Raw genomic sequence first — 25333 nt, forward strand, 5'->3', positions numbered from 1 at the left:
TACATCGGTAAAGATAATTCTTTTCTTAACGTGCGGTTAGTAAGTACGTGGTTCCAGACCTTGCCGAATCGGTTATAGTTTAACATGATGAACATTTCCTTGACCCTGCCCCACGGCTTCTATTGTGATGTTAGTTTCTAATTAATAACACATTCAGGTCTAGATATCCAGTGATATTACAAACTTTAATTACAACTTCGACATGAAAAAGGGTTGCAGCTGCCTACGGGTTCCTAACGAACAAAGTTACATTAAACTTTAGGATTTTATATAAATTTATATAAATTTCCTCAAAAACTCATTGATCTAAATTGTTCGTGGCATCAACGCGGCATTAACGTGGCATCATCGCGGATCAACATTTTATTTTTAATGATTAAGAGTGAATTGCGAGTAATTCACATTTGGTATATTCTTTCCAGCATATCCATAAGCCAAAAATTAATTAGGTATCAAAATTTGTAAGTTCAATGGAAATAGCAAAAAATCTATTTATTTACTCTGTAAATGCCGCTGAAAAAAACAATCGCTGGATGTTTTCGAGGCTGCCTCAATATTTTCTTTGAGAAAATTATCATCTAACTTTCAGCTTTCCCCGTCCACCAACAAACACAAAACAAAATTAAAAAATCTGATGACATAACTTTCTTGTACGCTTATTAAATTATATATACAAATTTTTGTTGCACTTAATTTAAACTTATTTCATTTGATAGTCAGATACGGTACTCCAATTCTTTAATAAAAGTGGACACTACACAATTACTAAAATATTAGGTTTTATTAATATAAAATATTTATACAATTATTAATTCAACAATCTTACCTGAAACATTAGGATAGAGTAAAAGTCCCTTTATTACTCTTTAAATAAATGTGTCTTATATGTACCTAATACTATTTTTTTAAATTATTATGATGTAACCATCAACAAAATGAAAACAGAAGGTTACTAAATTTTATAGCGATATTTATTATCAAGTAGACTGAAACAATGCATAAATAAAAATAATGCGATTCTAAATTATAATTTTCAATTAATATTAAATAATCAGATGTTTCACCAAATCTGATGTAGACACCACATGACTTCCTTGTACGGCTATTGAATTACATATACATATATTTAAAAGAACATAAAATTTTATTTCACTAATAACTTCTGATTTTTTTCATCTTTTTTTTATTGCTGTTATTAAATTATGTATTGTAATTTTTTTTACAATCATAGGCTAATAATTATTAATAAATCAATATATTTAAATTAAAAAAAAGAAAGTCGGAAATGAAGTCGGATTCAAACCGATGTGTCTTCCCCTTGTAAGATCCATATATTTCACTAATTAAAATTTTATTTGGCTATAACTCTGGAACCAATGAAAATAAGTACCACTTCTAATATATCGTTATAAGCTCTCAAAAAGGGCTTATTACTGAAATTAAGAAAAAAACAAAAAGCCAATTTTCTTTTTTGATTTTGAGCTATTTGGGATACAGATGTCACGCCGAAACTAGTCAAAATGGACTCAGGGATGTCAAAATGGATATTTCCGTTGAAATCTGAAAACCCAAATTTTTCCGATCACAAAACTTCCTTTACATCGTAAAAGGAAGTAAAAACGTTAACTTATTGATTTAGTTTGATAATTGCTAAATAAGTTTATTTTTCATTTATGAATCTCTTTCTTCTGGCGTAATAATTTTAAACTTCTTTTACTTATGATGTTCCATAGCAATATAATAACCCTATTACAATTATTTTTGAAGTATGGAGTCTTTGTGCAAAAAACCTATAATTGCTGTTAAAACTTTAATAATACAACAGAATTTAGAGTAATGGAAAATAACGCAGAGTTAAGTATTAAGATAAACGATGACAATATATAAAAAGTTGCCGGCCTCCGTGGCACGAGTGGTAGCGTCTCGGCCTGAAGAAAGTAGTCCCGGGTTCGAATCCTGGTTAGGAATGACATTTTCACACGTTACATGTCATTCGTCTCATCCTCTGACGGTATACCTAACGGTGGTTCCAGAGGTTAAAAAAAACAAAAGTGTAAAAAGTTGCGAGGTGTAATGTGGGTAGTACAACTGTTAATAAAGCAGATATCAGAACCAGACTGACACAAAAAAGAAGAGGTTTCATGCAAGAGGGATGTGTTTTAGTATCAAATATGGATGTAAGAATTAGATAGAAATTCTTAAAAGATGTTTGTGGAGAGAGAAATCCTTTGATTGTAAAACGTGGGAAAATGATAGGAAAAGTAGAAAAGAATTCAGATTTTGGAAAAGTGACGTAAGAAAATGTTAAAAGTTAGGAGGGTAATAATAAACTTAGTAAAGTTGTTAAATACATATAGAAAAAAAAAGAAAGAGAGAATCTCATATAGAGTCGAAATAAGTTGTTGGACCATTTATCAAAACATCTAACTTTAGTTAATTTGTTTACAGAAGGTTGTAAAGGTTAAAATATTGGAATATAAAATACAGATAATTGAAATAAAATAGTTAAATGCACATGAAAACAGATATGTAAAAGCAATAAAAATATTCAATCAAAATCAATTATGAAAGGAAAAAAATTATTATTTTAATAATATATCAGAACATAATTATTTTTTCTCAATCAATATGAAATTTCTTAGTTCGTAAAAAACAATAGTTGTAGAAATGAAAACGTACTTCATTTATCTTTAGAAAAAAATATAATAAAATGTTTCAATACTATACTGTACTACTTTTATAGAGGATAATATACATTATATCGTGGCGCACTCTAACAGAATTGCATAAAAGTCTAATGAACTTTCGCTAATATTTATTTTACGATGTTTATTCCTCTTTTTAACATATACAGATTATATACATTAAACAGGTGTACAGCTGTACTTATTTTTGCAATTATTATCCTTTTGGGATGGTCACTGATTTTTTCCGCAAATTAAGTTTTATATAAGAAATTCTGTTTTACAGAAATGCACATTAAATAAGGAATGAAAGTTTATTAATGTACTTCAATTTAATTCTAAATTTATCATTAATCAATAATAAAATAAAAATAAAATATTTATTACAAAAATTAACTTTCAATGTGATGAATGACTGGGTTCAGTTTGATTTTATTCGATTGAATTGATTTGTAGCTTCATTTATATCCAATAATCTCAAGTTAATTTATTACTGTTAGAAAATTCCTTTAAAATAATTACGTATAATTTTTTTATTCTTAGGGTAACCATTATCATTAAACAAACGCATAAACCACAACTTTTATCTAATGTTAATAAATCTGTTCTTACAGGAAATAAGATATTTATTACAAAATAAATTGGAAGTAGTGAATTAATTACATGATATTATGGTGAAAATAGCTATGGAGGTTTCATTAATACTAAATATTATTTTAAAATATTTATGATACTTTGGTATGCGTAAAGGAAGTCCTGTTTTAATTCAACATTTTTTGATTTTGTCTATTTTTCACACAGTTATGATCAAATGCGTTTTCCAATTTTTAACAATATTTTTATCATATCATTATTCTGGAAGTCTCTAGATATCCCTATACTTTTTTTTGGATGCCCGGGCCCATAGGCAACCGCATCCCTTGTTCGTGACATGCGAGTAAGTGTAGTCTTGTACAGACTCAGACCGATCATACCTGAGACGTGTGATTAACTATAAAATAAAATTTTACGTTTCAAAATTACAGTTGATATTTTCTTAGACAAAAAGATATCATAGAAAGGAGCCTTTAATTGTGGAATGTATCTTACTATTTCCAGTTCTATCACCATCTACTGCTGATGTCATTTTCTTCTGCAGGTTTATCGTTAAGCGGTTATGAATTGGGTACTTCAATGCTTTATTCCCTTTTTTAAATTTAACATTACTGTGTAATATCATCATTGTACATTTATCACATTTCTCAGTGCAAATTAAATATAACTATAAAAATAACTTCATTGGAAATCTTATGTTGATTTCCAATGAAGTTATTTTTATTGTTTTCTCATATTATGAATACAGTTTTTTTTTCTGAATTTTTATTTATTTTTTCATATTATATTCTGTTTTTGGATGGCTTATTTATAGAATATTATATAAGAATAGTTATCGGTGTTTACTGTCTCTAGAAACAATACTTACAATATTTCTAGAAAGTAAGATTATCTTTGGTTCAGGCTAAAGTGTTCAGTCAATTTCGACTGATAATTTCGTATTTATTTCGACTTTAATTCAACAAAGCTTAGTTTGCAAATTTTATTATAAATTGAGTCAGGCTTGCTGTTCACAGAACTACACCAGCTTTTCGACGGTTTGCCAGATGATATATTTGGATCGTTATATTAGTTAATTCGTTTGTGGCTTATTTTATTAGCCCATAATTATCACATTTATTTAATAAATTACTTTGTTTAGTTAATTATTAAATTTATTTATACTTCTGTGGAGATGGTTTTCCCCGAAGTTTATATCCATTTTTAGTCCAGAGAATCTCGACTTCAACTAAGTTATATGCTGTTTCACAATAATATTTTATTCAAATAATGTTCCTTAAACGACGTTTATCTGTTTTTTCCTTTTTTATTTTAAATTTCTAAAATATTTTTAAAGAATTTTTCAGTTATTTAGTCTTAATTTACCTTATACTTCGTTATTCTTACTTCCTAGACAGTTTCAAGTAAATAATTTCATAATTTTCTTTACGCGTACTCTACGTTTCAATCATACAATAAATTCCTAGTCACTTACGATATAGTGTTCATATTTTCACTTCATCTTAATATATATTTTTAACAATTTTTTATTCCGAATCGGAACCGAGAAGTGTAAAAAAGAACACCGCGAAATGCACTCTCGTCTTTGCTCTTAAACGTGTAATTAAATTTTGTTCACGGATCAAATTAACTATCCTCTCATATACGTTAACATCCTTCGAGATCACATGTAGTAGTTTAGGACTAATTATCTTTATACTGTAGTCACATTTACCAATGTTTCAAGCAACTTACAGAGTCTCATAACATCGGTAATGCCGTATAGAACTATCAGCGTAGGCCTAATGGCGTTCTTTCGAGAAGCTTCAACAACGTTATCATCCTCCATCGTCATAATTCAGTAGTGGCAGTAGCAGGAGTTCGCGACTGTTTAGGGATACACAAGATTGGTACAGTCTTCCGTGGTATAGGAGTTGTTTGTGAATCTACGATGTCAGTCTCGCTTCCAAAAGAGTCATCCAGATCGACTACAATGTTATCTCTAATTAGTTTACGACTAAAGTGGTTCCTGGAATCCCTGTTTGACGGGGCCAAGGGTCTATGTTTTCTAGAAAATAGTAAACAACCACTATTGCTTTCATTTTTAACATTTCCTGATCTATAATTCGATTAAAAACTGGAATAAACAGAAACTAAATATATAAGAAGGAGTTTTGTATTACAATATTAACAGCAAAATAAATAAAAACCAAACAAATATTTTTACTTATATAGCAAATTAGAATTTTTAAATAGAAATTTATATTTTTTTTTTGTTGATTTAATTAGAAACACTAACCTCTACATATTTTTATTTATTATAAGAATAATTACAGTTTTATTGTTTGCTTTGAGAAGTATATTAGATTATAAAAAATAAGATTTCCATTTGCTTTTACTAAAATAAAAATAGCACAGTAAAACATCATATCAGAATTGTGGTTAACCAATTCTGTACATCCTAGGTAATAAAATAATTTTAAAAGGAATACCTATAAGGTACCACTTTAAATAATTTTTTTTAACACTCATTTCAACTATCTGATTATTTATTTACGATTTAATTACAATACTATTCAGTGTTTGTGAGTTTAAGGGTTAAAATTTAAAAGGAAGTGGATGAAGTGATACATAAAACTAATAACTCGCTCCGTGGCGCGAGTGGTAGCGTCTCAGCCTTTCATCCGAAGGTCCGGTCAGGGATGGCATTTTCACACGCTGCAAATCATTCGTCTCATCCTCTGAAGCAATACATAACGGTAGTCCCGCAGATTAAAAAAAATTGTTTTAAAAATATTTTTAAAGCACAAATATTTTTAATAATGATTTGGAATATTACGAATTTTTTATTTGTCTGGCATCATAGTCATAGAACTATGCTGCAATTCCGAAAGTATGGTAATCTGTCAAAAAATGGGGTACGGTATTTTTGCTTTTCTCGACGTTTTATGATCCAGGGACCTCAAAAAACAAAACAATATCGGGTTCGCTACTCGAAAAAAGATATCGTTTTGTTTATTTATCGTGCAAGTGGCGCAAAGAAATACTTCGAAATACTTCAGGACCAATATTGGGAGTGAGGGAGTGAGTACTATTTTCATGAATCATTATATTTTCGCTATATAAGAATAAATAACCAATGCTAAGAAAATATAACAACTTTGTTGTCAGCTTTTTTTAATGATACGTAATTGTTACACTTATATAATTATTAGATATATATTACAAAGAAGTGCAAAACAAGTAACAAAGAATGGGTTTGTGCATATGAATGAACGACAGAGTGTGTAAAATGCACATCGTCTGACCTTACCGCATGAATCGTCTGACCTGATTCACAAATTTCTTACTTAAGACCTATTTATTAATGTACAGATGTTATATTTTCCTTATAGCTGTGAACTTTAGTAACTCATATCAAATTTTTCTGTTAACTTATCCAATCTCATTACGTCAATAAGATTTATCTTCTAAAAACAAAAATTAATAATTTATTGTTACCCACTGATGGGCTGGTCTTCAGAATAAAGCATTTTTTCCTTTAAGCAACAGTCTTACTTAAAAAGTGCTCTATTTCAGAGTGATGATTCTTTTCTGTGCGGGAGTGAACTGTTCGGTAACAGATAGGATAAATCATATTTTCATAGAAGCCGTTCATCGATACGGATGAAAAAAAAAAAATATATATATATATATATATATTTATTGAGTTTTAATAACCTGTATGGTTCACTTACTATGTGGACATGAATGAAGGTCACATCAAGGTCAAAGAATGGTCTAATCTAAATCAAAAGTTGTAGAAGAAACCCAACAACAATACAATTCGATTAATTAATTAGTCATTGCCACAAAAACCAGTTCAAATTGTTGTTTTGGTCAGAAGAATGTGGTTATAAATTAAGGAAAAATGAATAACAAAAATACACATAACCTTTAAAAAATGTATTATACATATTCTTTTTTACAATAAATCAGTAAATTTATACACTCAAAATTATCTTAAACTAAGTATTTATTTACAAAATATTTTTTTAATCGTAAAATTTACGATTGATTTGATTGTATATAAAATTTATTGTTTTCTATTTTAATTTTCTATCAATTTATATGTGATTATAAAAAAAACAAACATTTAAATAATTATTTATAATCAGGATCCATCAGTCTTTCTTTAGGTACCAGTAATAAATCATTTTTATTTTGTTAATTTACTTTTAATAAAAAAAAAAAATTGATAATATTTTTATATCAGCATAGTTACTTCATAATTAACTTCATTGTATTAGAAATTAAAGTTATTACTTATAATAAAATTACTTATAATGTTTAATGAACTGAATGAACTGATACCGATAATTTCAATAAATTTTACTACCTGATAGAGCACTCTAGAATGTCTGGGCTCTGGTACATGGCTTTCTTGCTTTTCTATAAACGCTACTTTTAATAACGAAGTACTATTTATAAGACAAGGATAACGCATTTGACTAGTAAACAAATTAAGTTGGTGTAGAATTTATGAAACACTGTTATTTTTGAAAATTGTGATTTCTACCGTTTCATTCAACTATATTAATTCTATCAAAAAACAATCTGTGTTGTTAACGGATAGGGTTTATTATACCATATTATTTTATGCTCTATATACTAATACCTGAATTAAAGAAATTTCATATAAAAATTTAATTAAATGTAACAATTAATAATAATTACATGATCAATTAATTGCTCATAGAATATGATAAAAAAATAACAGCAGAAACTTTTTTAACTTTCATTTCTTTTTTCAAATTAACTTACTAAAAGTAAAAAGTAGCCTGTTCACGCGATTTTTTACTACTGATTACAACATTATCTCAAAAATTACATATTTTTAGAAAAATTCATAAATAACATTTAAAAAAAACAAAAGAAAAATGTTAATTTTCATTTGAACGCCCTCCAAATTTCTGTTGCTCAGTTTACAGTAAAGAAGTAGTGCTAATTTTAATTACTACCGATTATTTTGACTTAAAATATGAATCTAACGCATATTCGATGATTGAAAATCATCGAATACGGCTAAACGTTTTTCTTTATCTCAATGAAAATATATCAATGTATATATATATATATATATATATATATATATATAAAATTATATTAAATTGTATTAAAATTATATATCATTATTACTTTCTTGATTATATAAAAATAATATAGCTTATATATATATCATTAAAAAATAGTGTTAACAAATAATTAAAATTATTAAATAAATAATAATTTAATAATTTAAATATTAAGTAAATATTTTTACATATAACAATTAAAAAAATATCCATAAATCTTATAACTATAGTAAAGCGGGTATTAAATGTATGCTGTACACAGAAATTAATTTTCCTAATAATGTACAACATAATAATCATTAATTTAATTAGTACATATTCTTATTTAATATTAATACCCATAATAAAATAGGGCTAGTACAATAAAACTTCAGTAATTCGAATTATCTGAGAATATAAGTAATTTGAATAGTTGTAAAATCTAAAAAAAGCATAAAAATGCTAAAAATCTTTTCTAAAAATCTTTTAGAAAACATATAGATATAATCATTATAATTTAAGCTAAAGTATATTCATAAATGTACACTATGTTTTAATATTTCTGATTCCTATTTTAAATAATAATTTAATAATTTAAATATTAAGTAAATATTTTTACATATAACAATTAAAAAAATATCCATAAATCTTATAACTATAGTAAAGCGGGTATTAAATGTATGCTGTACACAGAAATTAATTTTCCTAATAATGTACAACATAATAATCATTAATTTAATTAGTACATATTCTTATTTAATATTAATACCCATAATAAAATAGGGCTAGTACAATAAAACTTCAGTAATTCGAATTATCTGAGAATATAAGTAATTTGAATAGTTGTAAAATCTAAAAAAAGCATAAAAATGCTAAAAATCTTTTCTAAAAATCTTTTAGAAAACATATAGATATAATCATTATAATTTAAGCTAAAGTATATTCATAAATGTACACTATGTTTTAATATTTCTGATTCCTTATTCTTACAATTTCAAAATTTACGGAAAAAATTCTTTATAAACATATAAATAATAAACTCTAAATTATAGTAAAAAAATAAAAGTATAGAGGTAGATAAATCGGGAATAAATGGAGTTAGAATAGGGCGGTTTTATTTGCTTTAATTCTAATTCTATTATCTTATTGAAATGCTGAGAAAACTTATTTTTGAGCCACATAGATATTATTTTCTTAGATAATTAGAATTATCCCATTTAACTAATTCAGCAAGTCTTTGTAATCAATTTTTTTAAATGATTAGAAATGTTTTTTTTTCTGAAAACTGAGAAACTAATTGGAAAATTGAAATGTGATACGGGGTTAATTCAATAAATTAAAGACACAAATAACCCTATGATGACTTTTGATAAGCTGCTTGAGCAAAACTGTTTTGTTTATAAGCTGAAGATATCATTTTACGATGGCGAGTCCTCTTGGAGTTTGTGAATTAGTTGAACAGCGTCCAGTGATCTTTATTTTGCTTTTCGAAGGTGAAAAATAGTACAAACAATACGGACAAAGTTTTATGAACGCAGACATTTTTACAAGTGTGTAGAAAAAGTTAAAGACAGTCGAATTTCAGTGAGTGACAAGCATCGTTCTGGACGTTCAATTTAAGTTCAACTAATGAGCTTGAAGTTCGCTTAGACTCTGTCATCCAAGAAGACACGAAAGACTGAAACTATGGCTGAAAATTATAAGTAATTGTTATTACAGTTCATAACATTATCCTTCAATTACCGTAAAACAAATGCAAGATGGGTTTCAAAATAGTTGACAGATCTCATAAATAGACAAGACATTTCATTTACACAGAACTGAAAAATGAAATCAGTAGGAAGGTAATGTTTTTTGCACAGTAGTATAACATATGATGAGATATGGATTTACCATTACGAACCAGAATAAAAAGACAGTGCGTGTTTTGGAGTCACAGGAATTAACCAGTCAATTTCTAAAACCCAATCATCAGCGGGATTTTTGTAGATTTTCTAGAACATCATAAAACAAACAGTACATATTAATGTGACATGCTTATTAATCAAGTGTTGCCAGCAGAGTTGAAAAAATTCACTGTATCTCAGCACAAAGGCATCATTCTGGTTCACGGCAACGGCCGGCCTCAACTTTCCATAAATGGTTATGATTTGGCCCATCAGATTTCCACTTGTTTGGTATACTCAAGGAGGCGCTAGATGTTAAGAAGTTTAATAGCAATGACGACGTCAAAGAAAATATAATAAATTGGCTCAATCATCAGACAAAGATTTTTTTTTAAAGCAGACAGACATAAATAAACTGATTGAAATGAGAAAAGTGTACTAATGTTGGAGTTTATGTGGAAAAGTGGTAAAAAAAGTCACGATAATTAAATAAATCGTCTTTAATTATTGAATGACCTTCGTTTAATGAATCATGAAATTACTCGTACTTATCCGGACAGGTAGAATAGTTAAATTTATAAGTCGAGAAAACCAGTTTTCTGTAATTTTTAATTATTTCTTATTTTTTTCCTTAATGTGATTCTATTTCTAATTAAATAATTATAAACATATTAGTAGTATGATTATTAAAAATTACTGACTACTGAACATTATTAATTATTAAATTATGATAAAGTAATCTTTAAAGCTAAGTCATTATGTAAAACAACCATAGAGTAAATAGGTGTCCTTCAATTTTTTAATTATTGGATTTAAGTTTACGTGTAATTAGGATAAATAGTACATTATTTTTATTTTTTATTATGTGTTAATAATTATTATTTTTCTTTTGTAAAAAAAATTACCGGAGCTGCATGTCTGTTGAGAAATAAGTTGTTTAATTTGAAAAAAGGAAACAATACATTAAATACTGTTTTAATCATTCTGTAAAAATGTTATGCTCTTTTATGAATCAAAAATAATTTATTAAACCAAGCTGGGATTATATATATATATATATATATATATATATATATATATATATTTATATATTACAAGCAGTTTTAAAACTCTTCAGTTAACACATCTTTTAGAAATAGAAAAAGATGTAAACTTGATCTCGTCGCAAAATATCATGCGCAGATCATAAAAATTAATTCAATAGTTTTTATATGTAACAAGAATAACTTAGTTCCAGAAAAAAAATTTAGGAGAGACTTGAAAGGAATCTGTGGTAATTTCCACCACTAAAATTACTTCGAAAATTTTATTTAATCTGTTACAAATTTTATTATTAACATTTATGTAAAAGTTAATAATAATTATTTATTTACTTTATAACAATCCTGATATCATTCTTTTTTAAAAGATAAAAGAATATACATATAACTTAAATTATATTTTAAAAAATAGGAAATAAATAATATTTTATTTCCTAAATAATATTTTGGTAACTTATATTTGGTAACAAAAATAAAAACACATATCTTAAATTTTATATATATGTATATATAATTTGAATTTTTTATTTTTAAAATCTCATCCAGTTGAGATTTTTTCAATTTATACCTTTCTTAATTTTCTAAATCTGTATTGAATTCATAGATTATTTTAAACGTAAAATTACAAGATAATATGCTGTAACCTATTCTGCCTTAAATAAGTAAAAAATTTAGCAAATAAAAATATTTGGTTTATAGTTATTTTAAACTTTCATTTTATGATGAAAGCTTAATTATACTTCAATAGTTTGCCTTGGTCCATTTAAGGTCAGTAACCATATGACTGTCATTAATTCAATCCCAAAGATTAACGACATCAGTAACGTAGGAGTAGGGTTTAAATCTAGTTAAATTGAGCTAACTTTAACTGTACTTGAACCAAGTTTTTACAGCATCATTGGATAGCTGTGGTATGCAGGAAATATTCACTTACATATTATCTACAGGCACATTCTAAATAATATAAATTACTAATATCGTATGATCACATTTTTAAACATTTATTACTCAATATCACAAACCCATATTTATTTACATCTAAATTCATTTTAGCAAAGTATCACCCTTTTTTAATTTTGTGAATTTTTATACTTTCTTTTTCATTAAAACTAACACAAGTAAAAGAATTAACTCACAAAATTTAACATACCACGGTAACTTTTTTTAGATGAAAATATTATACACATTAATTACATGCCAACATTTTTCATTCACACATTTCACATAACATTTTCATTCACCATCTGACTTTTTTAAGTATACTTAAAACTTGAAGTCCTGGAAATGGGCAAGATGGATAAAAATTATGGCAACCATTACTGTCAACACCAGCTATAAGTTGTCCCATATGTGCTGCAAAATGATACCTTGATGTTACTTCAGCTGTTGTACTGATTGTTGTATCACTGAAATCAAAATAAAATAAAAAATTAAAAACTATCAATATTATTCACAAATTTTTATACACACACACACACACACACACACACACACACACACACACACACACACACACACACACACACACACACACACACACACACACACACACACACACACACACACACACACACACACACACACACACACACACACACACACACACACACACACACACACACACACACACACAAATGTTTCAAATGTTTACGTTAATCTAGACCAAAAAACCGTATGTATGTACGTATGTCTGTCGCTCTGCTTTTGACCTTATATGTCAGGACTGATCTAACCGATTTTCTTCAAATTTTTTTCTATAAAATTTTTTTGATACAGGTGGGTAAGTTTCAATTATTTTTTAATTTGTCACCCAACAAGTGATCATTTGACGTGAAAATCCGTTTGAAGTGACCCAAGTCATTTCAAATGGATTGACATATATATATATAAAGATACGAAAAACGTTTGATGTAATAACATCTGTAAAGGTGTTAAGGTAATAAATACAATTCTATAAATATTCTGTGATGATTACAAATGCTGATTTGTGTGTACGCTTGGAATAATTGTTTAAACCATAATAATTGTTCTCCAAAAGTAATTGTTGTGCTTGGAGGATTGATACTGCATTACTTCATACAGTTACCTGCATTCATAGTTATACGAAAAATATTCATAGTTATTTATGAATCCCCAAAACAGATGCCACCTTAAAATATTTTGCATTATTTTACAAATCATTCCCATATTTTGAATTTAGAAGGTGCAACTAAATCTCTGGGAGGGTTAATTTTGATTATTTTCTGTTCTTTCTAATTATACTTATAAAAAAGTATACCTTTTTACTGCAGAAATAATCAAAATCAACGAATACAGCAGAGATTTAGTTGCACTTCTAAATTCAAAATATGGGTGTGATTTGTAAAACGTGTCAAAAATTATCTTGATGTGCTGCAGTATTTTCGTACGTTATCAAAACTAAAGAAACATATGCCTTATTATGCCTTATTGTCAACGTAATCACAATGCACCGATTCTAGATTTCGAACTGTTGCCCATCTCTGGCCTGCGGAGGAGACTTTACAGACTCGCGATAGAAGCATGGTAGCAAGAATGGCACGCCACAACTAAGGGTAGGTCTCTATAAATTTATACAGGACGGGGGGAATGGTACTTCTCTAGTTCGTTTTAAGGGCAACGGGAGGCCAAGTGCTTTCCAACCACGTGAATTTGAACCAATATTTGTTTCGGTTCTACCTGGCAGCTGATGAGCTGTGTGTCTGCGGGGAGGTCCAATCGAACGAATACATAATGTTCGACTGCCTAGCTCTTGGAGGGGCCAGAACTCAGGCCACCCTAGAACTTAGATGTCAAGGGTTGTATACATACAAAATCGGGTTGTATGAATTGGCCACTCATAAACGGCGATTCAATGTGGCGTGAGCCGCATTGTCGGACCGTGTGGAAGTTCCTTGATGCCGTTGTTTTGTACAACCGGCATCAGTAGTTTAAGGGATATAAGACTCCTTACCGCTTGCTGCAGGAAGCTACCCTCGAGAAATGGCTGGCCATCGGTCAAATACAGCTCCAAGCGCTATAATATGGTGGACAGGTACTTGCTGGCATTCAGCGAACTAGGCGTGGCAGCAAATTGCTGTCCTTGACGGAATAAATTTTAATTTATTGACAAAACATTTATTTTAGTATGTTGATGGGGTGCGCCTACCCATTTTAGTAATATATGACAAGTGAGCGGTGGCTTATTCCGCTCACGCAGTTAGGTAAGCTGTAGGAGCTAATTAGGATATTGGTCGCTAAACGGTTTTGAGGCACAGTAGCCGTTTGTGGCACGGATATTCGGTCTTATGCTTTAGAGCGACCTAGAGCGACCGAATGGGATGATGGTGGGAGAAATGCCAGACAAACCAAATCATATAAACGAGAATTTCATGAAAAATTGAGTATAAATTTTTAAATTGAGTATAAAAATTTCATCAAATTGAGTATTTTTTTGAAAAAAAAGTTGGAAAAAACTTGATTTTGTGGCCTGTTTTAATTTCAAATTGAGTAATGTATATTATTTGTAATTTTCGACTACTATCTAAAAGCTCAAGAACTGTTCAGAGGTTATTAAATAAGGCAAGATGATAAATTATCACACTATTTATGATCGGGAATAGTAATTAGTAATAAGATATATAAAAACAAAAAGTAAATAAACCGCAGCAATAAAAAGATCTTGAATTTAAATATATATACCGGTTGTCCGAGATTTATCTGAACAACTTTGATATTGTGTAAATAATTTATTTATTAACATACAAAATCGGGTTGTATGAATTTAGAAACATTAAAATTGACATTTTTTTTGGCTGTAATCAAAGACATTAATTAATTTGCCAACCCGTAATCAATTTCATGTCATGTTCGGTGTAACATATCCACATCTATGAGTTCGAATACGTAAACAATCCTCTCCTTGAAGTCATCAAAGTGGTCCTGAAGTTATTTTGGAACTCAGATGGGTCCAACCTTGTAATGTTTGGTCAATTGGTTGTATTTTCTTTGAGGTTTATTTTGATATTACTCTGTTCCAAAGCCACGTTAACAGGGAACACCTTACTATGATGGAACGAATCCTTAGCATTATTCCATGAGATGAGAAGAGTTCAACTGGACGATATGTCAGAGAGAACTTCAAACCCCTCTACAGGTATCAAACAGTTGATGATGAGGATCACCGTCAGTTATTTGATTTAATATTAAGAATGTTGGAATATGAACCACCACAAAGGATCACATTGGGAGAGGTCCAATGTTTTTTCGACAAGATTACAAAGATGAAATTATTTGTTATCAAGCTCATTTACTGGATTACGGATCACATTGGGAGAGGTCCAATGTTTTTTCGACAAGATTACAAAGATGAAATTATTTGTTATCAAGCTCATTTACTGGATTACGGATCACATTGGGAGAGGTCCAATGTTTTTTCGACAAGATTACAAAGATGAAATTATTTGTTATCAACCTCATTTACTGGATTACGGTATTATTTTCATAATATTTTCAGTCCAGCTGCCACATTAGAAACCATTAGAGCTCTGTTGGGTATCGCTATTCAGTATGATTGGAGTATTAAACAATTTGATGCGAAAACAGCTTTCTTGAATGGTACTTTAGAAGAAAATACAATACATATACTGCAACCATAGGGATATTATGACAATGCAAGTAGAGGCACTATGTTTTTTTGTTTCCAGCTTTTTAAATTTGGATTATTTTCACTTTGAGTGTTTATACAATCCATTTTTTTGTATTCATTATCCTTGATTAAACCCAATAGGTAAAGATCACATGGAGCTATATCCGGTGATCGAGATGGCCAAGCAATCGGTCCACCTCGTCTTATCCAACGATTTGGTAATGTGTTGTTGAGGGATTCACGCACTAAGAAACTCCAATGTGGCGGCACTCCACCTCGTTGGAGTGCCGCCAGGGTAAAAAACTCTTCTAACAAATCCAAATTCGCACTAAATGCCGTTTCCGCAAATAAAAAAGGTCCATTCACACGATCGTGAAGCAGTCCGCAAAAAAACATTAGTTTTTGAGCTATCTCTAATACGGTTAAGTGTAACTTGTTGGTTCTCTGATTCCAAAGGAAATCAGTATCTACAGTCTAGCATTCAAATTCATATAAAAGCAACTGCCTTTACAAGTACTCGAACTTTAAAACTCTTTGAAAATCAGCTGATTTTGCAACGACGAGTGTAACCACTAGAATAACTCTGTAATTTAAGCTTTAAAACAAAAAAAAAGAAAGCTAAAATAATGAAATGTCAGAATATGAGTAGTTCAAGATGAAAAAAGTATTCTATACTATATATACTATACTATTACTATACTATTATAGTATATAATATATAATGATATTTACTATTTTAATTCCGTTCAGTGAAACATAATTTTTGTATTTAATCTACAGCATAGTTTATTTAGTTTGTATTTCTATAAAAATTATATTAGTTTAAAATTAAATATTTTTTTCTGTAATTATAAGTAATGAACAAAATTTTTTCCAAACCTACAGCATTTAAACTCTTGTATATTTTACTCGAATTTCTGTGGAAGCGGCAAATTACTGGTTGAAATAAATCTTTAAACATTAGAGGATTTTTTTTTTTGTCTTCAGTCATTTGACTGGCTTGATGCAGCTCTCCAAATTCCCTATCTAGTGCTAGTCGTTTCATTTCAGTATACCCTCTACATCCTACATCCCTAACAATTTGTTTTACATATTCCAAACGTGGCCTACCTACACAATTTTTCCCTTCCAATATTTTTGTCCTTCCAATATTAAAGCGACTATTCCAGGATGCCTTAGTATGTGGCCTATAAGTCTGTCTCTTCTTTTAACTATATTTTTCCAAATGCTTCTTTCTTCATCTATTTGCCGCAATACTTCTTCATTTGTCACTTTATCCACCCATCTGATTTTTAACATTCTTCTATAGCACCACATTTCAAAAGTTTTTAATCTTTTCTTCTCAGATACTCCGATTGTCCAAGTTTCACTTCCATATAAAGCGACACTCCAAACATACACTTTCAAAAATCTTTTCCTGACATTTAAATTAATTTTTGATGTAAACAAATTATATTTCTTACTGAAGGCTCGTTTCGCTTGTGGTATTCGGCATTTTATATCGCTCCTGCTTCGTCCATCTTTAGTAATTCTATTAGAGGATTATAAAACAGATAACATAAAACTCAATCGGTTACATGCCAATGCATAAAAGTTGTCATTAGAAAGCCTTTTAGTCATAATTTCATTGCGTAGCTGATAAGTCCCTTGAAATAAATTTAAATAACCATGACAACAGTAATTTTTTAATAGTAAACGCATGGTAGAATGTGTTAAATGCTATGACAATTTACGTGTAAAAATTGAATAACTTTGTATTTAACCAATTGGAAGAGTTCATAAAATTAGTAAAAATACAAGTCAAGAGGGGCTCTCTCCGGTCCCATTATTATTTTTTTAGTTGGTTGTATATACACATTATTGGTCTCATTTAAAGATTTTATTCTTAATAAAAAGATGGGGATATCTTCCCTTCCATTACTATTCATTTTTCCTTTGATCGGATATTATTTCATAGTTGGATTAAGTAAAGTTTAAGATCGTTTTGTTTCCTGCTTACTAATCAATCAAGTGTCTATAAAAATTTACTTACAGGTACAAATGAAAAAATAAAGTAAGAATATATTAAATATTATAGAGTTTTATTTGCACCACAAAATATAAGTAAGTGTATTTTATGGTTGATAATTTATTAAGTAACTTTTAACAGTTCCTGTTAAAATGTTATTAATTGTAAAAAAGGTAAAATTATACTACTGACCTAATCAGGGATAACAATGCTTTTTCTGATTCTGATAGTTGTTCTTTGTGCGGTGCTGCATTTAATTCGCATATGAGCTTAGGCAAACATGAATTCTTCATTGTAGCAACTAGCTGATTCTTGCTTTTTCGACCTTTAACAAAAAAAATAAAAACAATATAAATCATACGAAAAATAATGTATTGAACGATTTTTTTAATTTTATGAAATATATAACAGAAAATCTCTTATGTTAAAAAAAAATTGACTGGGGAAGTCAGAATTCGAGTATAAGGAACCTAGTTAGTATAAATGATAGTATTTTTTAATTATTATTATTACCGCTTTACTAAAAATTTATGCAAGAATTTTATTATATTAGTAGGAAAGAATTTAATTCCATACATATTTTTAATACTGAAATTACAGTTTATTTTGTTTACATACTAGGTTATTTCACGTTTCATTCTTGTATGTTAATATTGTTACAACTATTATATTATTATTGTTTACATTTCGTTATTTGGTTTTACTAATTTGTGTTGGTAATAGATAAGAAAAACAATGGAAAAAATCATAAGCAATGTAAATTATTCTTGACTTAGTAAGTCGGCATATTTGTTACATAAGGTAAATAAAAAACATGTTTTGGTAATAAAATATGTTGTTAAACTTTCCTTATATAATGATTTCCTTAGTACGCGTAACTAGTATTAAAGCTAAGCTCATTTTTTTTAGCGATAAGACAAAACGTTTAAAATAAAAATTATTTTGAAAATCCACGTTATATAAAGAAAAAAATTACGTAAACTGTTGGAGACAACATTGTATGTAATTTTATTTTATGAAGAAAAGAAAGTTATTTCATAGAAAACAGTGTTTTCATCCATTTTTGTTTATTGAAATTAGAAGTAGATTTTCTAACGAAAAATTAGAAGTAGATTTTATAGAATGTCACACAACACATTACAGTAAAAATTTTAAAAGATTTTCATAACTCTCAATATATGGGCAATTTGAGATAGATTATTATATTATTTTCATCGTAACTTGACGAGTAATTCTATTAACGAGCATATCGATTAATTTCATAATGAAAAACTTGATGAAAAACTCTTTTTTCACAGCTATTTCGAAACTGCATCGCACATCATGTGCGTGGATGTCACAGTGGGAGTTTTGTCACAATAAAATAATGACATGGCCATCTCCACTAATATACCAGTAATTTTAAAAATAAAGAATTCTTACTAATTAATTATATTTATTTAAAATTGTAATAATACGACATGAGTCTTTAAATAAAAACAAAAATATATATATATTTCCAATCTATCTTTATTATTACGTATTACCAATAAGCGGATTAATAGTTTACGATTTAAAAGGAAATTTTTATTTTCTTTCTTTTAGGGAAACAATAAAATATTTTTTTTTTTTTGTTTCTTCATACGAAATACAGAATTAAATTCATAAAAGTTATAGGGAACAAAAGTTCCGCATATTTAATAAAAATTAATTAAAAATATTATATTAAATTCAGAAGTATCAACTATTTTAATTATATACCTATAAAAATCCTTTTCTTGGCATCATTGTTCTAGAACTATGCTGAGAGTAGCATAGTAAGCAGTCAAAATATGGGTTATGGGTTTTTTTTTCATTTCTTGACATTTACCTATACTTGTATGCATCTATCCCCCTATATATATATATATATATATATATATATATATATATACCACCTTTGCCAAGGCACGTGAGTGTTTAAAGCTTAATAACCTTTCACCAGATGAACCGATTTGATGAAAATTTGTACAGAGGATCGTGTATATGGGTAATTTTTTGGTTAAAATTTGGGAGTTAATATCTCCAGGGTTTTGTTTCGGGGGATCAATTTAATTAAAATTTTGCAAAAATAACCCCGCTATACATTAGGCTCAGTACATGCTTGTCCCTAAAATTATTGTCCCCGAAATTATCTCTTTCACCAAAAACAACTTTTTATTTATTGCATAATTTCTTACCAAATTTTTTTTTAATAACTTCCCAGGTATAGTAAAGCAAGTGATCAAAAAAAAAATCTATATTTTTAAACTTTGATCGGCTCCCACATCCCCAAATATTGCCTCCAAAGTATTTTAATTTTTTTTTTTTTTTTTGATCACTTGCTTTACTGCTTTACTATACCTGGGAAGTTATTACAAAACAAATTCGGCAAGAAATTATGCAATAAATAAAACATACTTTGAGGCAATATTGGGGATGTGGGAGCCGATCAAAGTAAAAAATATAGATTTTTTGAATTTAAATTTTTTTGGGTTTATCAAAAAAAAATTCTTGTACGGTGATTTTAGGGGTGGGGACCAGATTTTTTAATTCTTTTTTTAAACATAATGCTAATTTTACAAAAAAAATTAATCATAAATTATGGTGAAAAAAAGAAATATTCCTCACACCTAAAAAGAAACTTAGGTAACCTTTTGTGTAAGAATAAATATAACCAATGTGAGGAAAGTATTAAAATTTAATAGTCAGATTTTTTAAGTTTAACATTAATGCGTTTTTTATTTTAAAAAACGAATACCGATTCAAAAACTTAGGAAAACTTTAAAAATTTGATTAATAGGTAAACTTTTCATCGATAAAGATTCTGCCATCAAAATAATAATTAAAATTAAAAATAACATAATGCTATGTATATATATATTTTTAATTTAATTTCTTCTATTCTAAGATATTCACCAAAAATTGAGAACTGTCAATAAGAGCAACCCCTATTTTTTGGGTAATATCTTTAAAAATTATTTTTTAACGAGTGTATAGACATAAGTTAAACCCCTCTGAAAAATTTCAAATATTTTCAACCGTACTTTCAGGAGGACAATGTTTCTGCCACTACGTGTGAATGAAACGTTTATTAAAATGTATTATTAAATCGTGTATTTTTCTAACGGATAATAGCTTCATAATATTAAATTTTTATCTAAAAATTAATTTTTGGAAAGCAAACACGGTATTACTTACAGAAGCTAAATTCTACAGATAATTAAGCCATTACACGTTGTAGGATTACATTAATTTTATGGCTTGAATCGCTGCTTTAAAAATCCGTTCCGTTTATTTTAACAGCCACTGTTAATTATTAATCTGTTTAAACTCTGTATAGTTTCTTAATGGTCGTTTACTATCACTGAACATGATCACGTTATTAATTGCTAGACCAAACAGAATTTACTGATATTCACTGAAGATAAAATAAATGAATGTTACCCTAGAACAACGGAAGCCTTGATGTAATTATCACAGCTTGAAGCCAATTTGTCGTTCTTGTTTGACCAGTCACTGATATATGTTCATAGATAATAAATATCTGGTAGTAATAGTAATGTTTATTACTTTTTTATTTTGATACGGAAAACTAGTTTTAAGTTTTATGTATTGATAGATACTGAAAATAATACCTCTAAAGGAATGTTTTTTTACTAATAACTTAACTGAGCTAATTAAAAGCTAAATAAAAAGATACCACTTTTCTTGAAACTAATTTTTTGGTTTTTTAAAAATATATCATTTTTTAAAAACATTTCATTATACATTATGATGGAAAAAAAGAAATCTTCCCCACTCCTAAAAAGATAGTTACGTAACTTAGCCTAATTATAAGCCTATTTATAATTAAAAAATTTATAAACTTATACGTATAAAATTTATATACGTATTTAATTTATAAAAAAAATTAAATACGTATTTATGCCAATGATACATCACGTTATTAGGAAGATTACATTTTTTAACACTGCGCTATTTTTCAAATTTTCTATAAAAAATTCCCTTCTTCAAATCCCATGCGTTTTATTTTATAGTAAATATCTATACTTCTGAATCTTTAGTTCTAGCTGTTGTAGAATATAACGTAGGGAAAATAAAATAGATTAAAAAAATAAGGCCCTCCCGAAGATCCAAATTTGTGTTTCTTTAATGTTTTTAGGATTCTTGATTTCAAACATACAAAAATTTTGTATTTTTCGTTTTTATAAGTTGGCGCCTGTTTGTTTTTATACCTTTGGAAACAATTTCATTCAACATTGTTAAATTTTATTTGATAAGCTTCTTATAACGAAATAATATTATTTATTATTTAATAAAAAAATATCTAATGATAGGAAAATAAAATACTGAGGGAATGCTTATCATGAAATAGGTTAGAGATTAGTGTCAGATAGTAGATTAGTGTTTTTTAGTTTATCAATACATTAAAGTAGAAATTAGGAAATGTTTGATATATTTAACAAAAAAAATTTAACAACACTTTAAACAGGTTGTACTGTTATTGTACTTGAAATTTAAATTACTGTACAATTTATAAGACTCTTTTTATTACCCACTTATCATTTGTAATAAGTATTATACATAACTTATTATTTTTAAATTAATTATACATATATACATAAGCGTAGTCATTTAATAAAGTTATTGTAAAAAATGAGGCTTAGAAGGTAGCTAGAAACATAGAAACGATAGTGATCTTAGCAAAAAACGTAATAGTAATTACTTTTTTTTATTTTTTCTCTTTTATGTTGAATATTATGAAAATTATTGAAGATATTATTCTGAGACTTGTTTTATTAGATTTTTTAGGTCAAAAAACATAAGAAATACTAAGTTTATCCCTTATATAACGCCTTGAAAATTTCAGTATTAGCTCATTTCACCTGGGGAACTGAAATTCGGGCAAAATTTTTCTCTAGCTAAAACTCGATTACAAAGCGTTTTCGGACATATATTTGTATAATCGATTTTCGTTTTTAAAGCGCAAGAATCAGTTCCCAAATTATTTCCCTTACTCCTGAATCGTTCTATATAACTTAATATTCGTCACACATATATTTTTTCCCGTATGAGTACGTTGCAATCTGTTCAACCGGTGAACAAATAGGCTACTCTCCCCAACAACCAAAGAGGTATTTTACAGACCCAGGCCGACCATTCCTGAGACGTGTGGTTATTGAAACCAAACCACCAAAGTATTGGGCCAAGTATCTGGGCCACTTACGGTGGCGAGTATAGTGGGCCGTATGTTGGTGAATGAGATACAATTCCGTGCTATATCTGATTTTATTACACGGGTCCTTCAACAGAAGGATAGGACTGCTAGGGCAATGACGGGATGAGGGACAGCTCTCTGCTGAGCTGGTATTCATTTGTGCATGTACAGATGTGTAGCAGTGATGAGGCACGGGGACTCTCTCGTCCTCTTGTAGAAAAGACCTAGTCCCGGTGAAAATGCTCCTTTGGGTGTTCTCGTTTCAGGCAAAAAAGCATAAAGACCGAGTCCCGGCTCCTAGGGTGGGGGAACAGGAACCCTTTTCCTGGGAGTTAGAAGCAAGCATTAGTAGATAAGTTCCAGCCGGCTTTTAAAAGGACACTTCCCCGGATTGTGTTATGCTTCACTGTGGAATCCGATACGGGGAAGAGGGGGGAAGAAAAAAAAATCACCAAAGTACACCGATATCCACTGTCTAGTATTCAAATCCGAATAAAAGCAACTAGCTTTTATTAGGATTCAAATCTCGAACCTTTAACTTCGAAAATCAGCTGTTAAACAAGTGATTTTCGTTGATGAGTAAACCACTTTACCGGCCCGGTAGGCTACAAATAAGTTATCGTAAGATTTCTATTTTTACAATTTCCACTTTTTATTTAATATACGTATAACGGGAACACATTAATTTGTATTGTTTATTATTTAATATTAAAAAAAATTGTTCCCTAATTATGTTATTCCGTAACCTTTATTTGACTTCTTTTTTTTTATTCATAAAAGATACCGACTTTCTACATTTATTACATGGTTTCAGACCTGTAACAGTTAGTAAGTTATAAAATTATAATTATCTAATCATAATTTTAAATACGATAAAATGAAACAAAGTTTCTAAAGAATTATTTTTACTCTAATAGCACTTATCAATTAATACTTTAAGAAAATTCATTATTTTACTAAAAATATAGCATTGCATAACATCAAAGAAGGGAAACCTTGACTTATCTACATAATTATGCATGCAGTTTTAAATCTACAAATGACCTGCAGAACAATAAAATTATTACTATGAGTTCTACAGCCATATAATTAAGTATGTTTACATATTTAATATATTAATTGCATATAATTATATGTACTATATATTTCACTGACTTTAGTATATTTATTTTATTTTGATAACAAATGCAATAAACAAAATCAGGTTATGATTTTACACACACACACACACACCTATATTTTCAAATATAGGTGGCGCGTGTATAATTTTTTCTCTCTTTTCCTCATAGTTTTTGAGAAGGTCCAAATAATTTTGAATCTATTCGCAAAATAAAAAAGTAATTCACTCCAGCATTTGCCAGAACGGATCATAGGAAACAATGGTAAACGCTTAGTCAGAGCTGTCTTAGTACGAAACGATTATAATAAAAGCTGGCAACGAAGTTATAATAATTTCCTGCCATTGATTATTTATTCGTAGTTTTAGTAGAAAAATAAAGATACATGAAAATAAATGAAAAAAGTTTTAAAAGACTTAAAAATCGATATTTTTAAACTTTGATTGGTTGTTCCACCCCCAATATTTCCTCAAAGTTTTTTTGGTCACACTACTACTATGCCTAGGAAGACATAAATTCTGTTAAAAAATATTAAATAAATAAAAAGTTTTTTTTTTTTGATTTTTGAGAAAGGAGGAATTTTGACGTAAATTCTTTTAAAAAAGGATAAGATAAGCTGAAATGGTGAGATAATGTGCTTAATATAAATGTTTACAAAATTTTGAAAAAATTAACCCCAAAAACTATCCATCATATTCCTTTTAGATAATGACCCTAAAATTTTACCAAAAAATTGTCCTATAAACAAGATTTCTGTATAAAATTTCATAAAAATTTGTTTATCCAATTAAAAGTTTAATAGTTTCAAATTAAAGTTTAATAATTAATAGTTTCAACACGCCAACACACATACATACATATTTACGAACATTACCCCCCCCACTTTTTTCTTTTTTTTTAGAGATCCTAGGTCATGAAAAGTCGAGAAATGAAAAACCATAACAATAACCATTTTTTGGCTTATTACCATTCTTTGCTTCTGAGATATGCTGCAAGGAGGATATACTGTAACATTCCCTACAGATTTTAATTATTTTTGACTACCTGAACTTTTATTAACAATATTTT

The 25333-nt window shown here is 28.4% G+C and overlaps 1 protein-coding gene across 1 annotated transcript in view; it reads right to left on the reverse strand.

Moving 5' to 3' along the window:
* Nucleotides 1-12256: 12256 nt before the first annotated feature.
* Nucleotides 12257-25333, reverse strand: part of geko — an 82079-nt gene continuing 69002 nt past the window's right edge. Inside the window, exons 3-4 of the mRNA XM_075371410.1 lie at nucleotides 18122-18254; nucleotides 12257-12682 (exon numbers count right to left, since the gene is read on the reverse strand). Of these exons, the coding sequence (XP_075227525.1) occupies nucleotides 12514-12682; nucleotides 18122-18254 (302 nt within the window). The 3' untranslated portion in view covers nucleotides 12257-12513. The remainder of the gene's footprint in view (nucleotides 12683-18121; nucleotides 18255-25333) is intronic.

This window comes from Lycorma delicatula, chromosome 7 (genome assembly GCF_047948215.1).
Source record: "Lycorma delicatula isolate Av1 chromosome 7, ASM4794821v1, whole genome shotgun sequence".
NCBI lineage: Eukaryota > Metazoa > Arthropoda > Insecta > Hemiptera > Fulgoridae > Lycorma > Lycorma delicatula.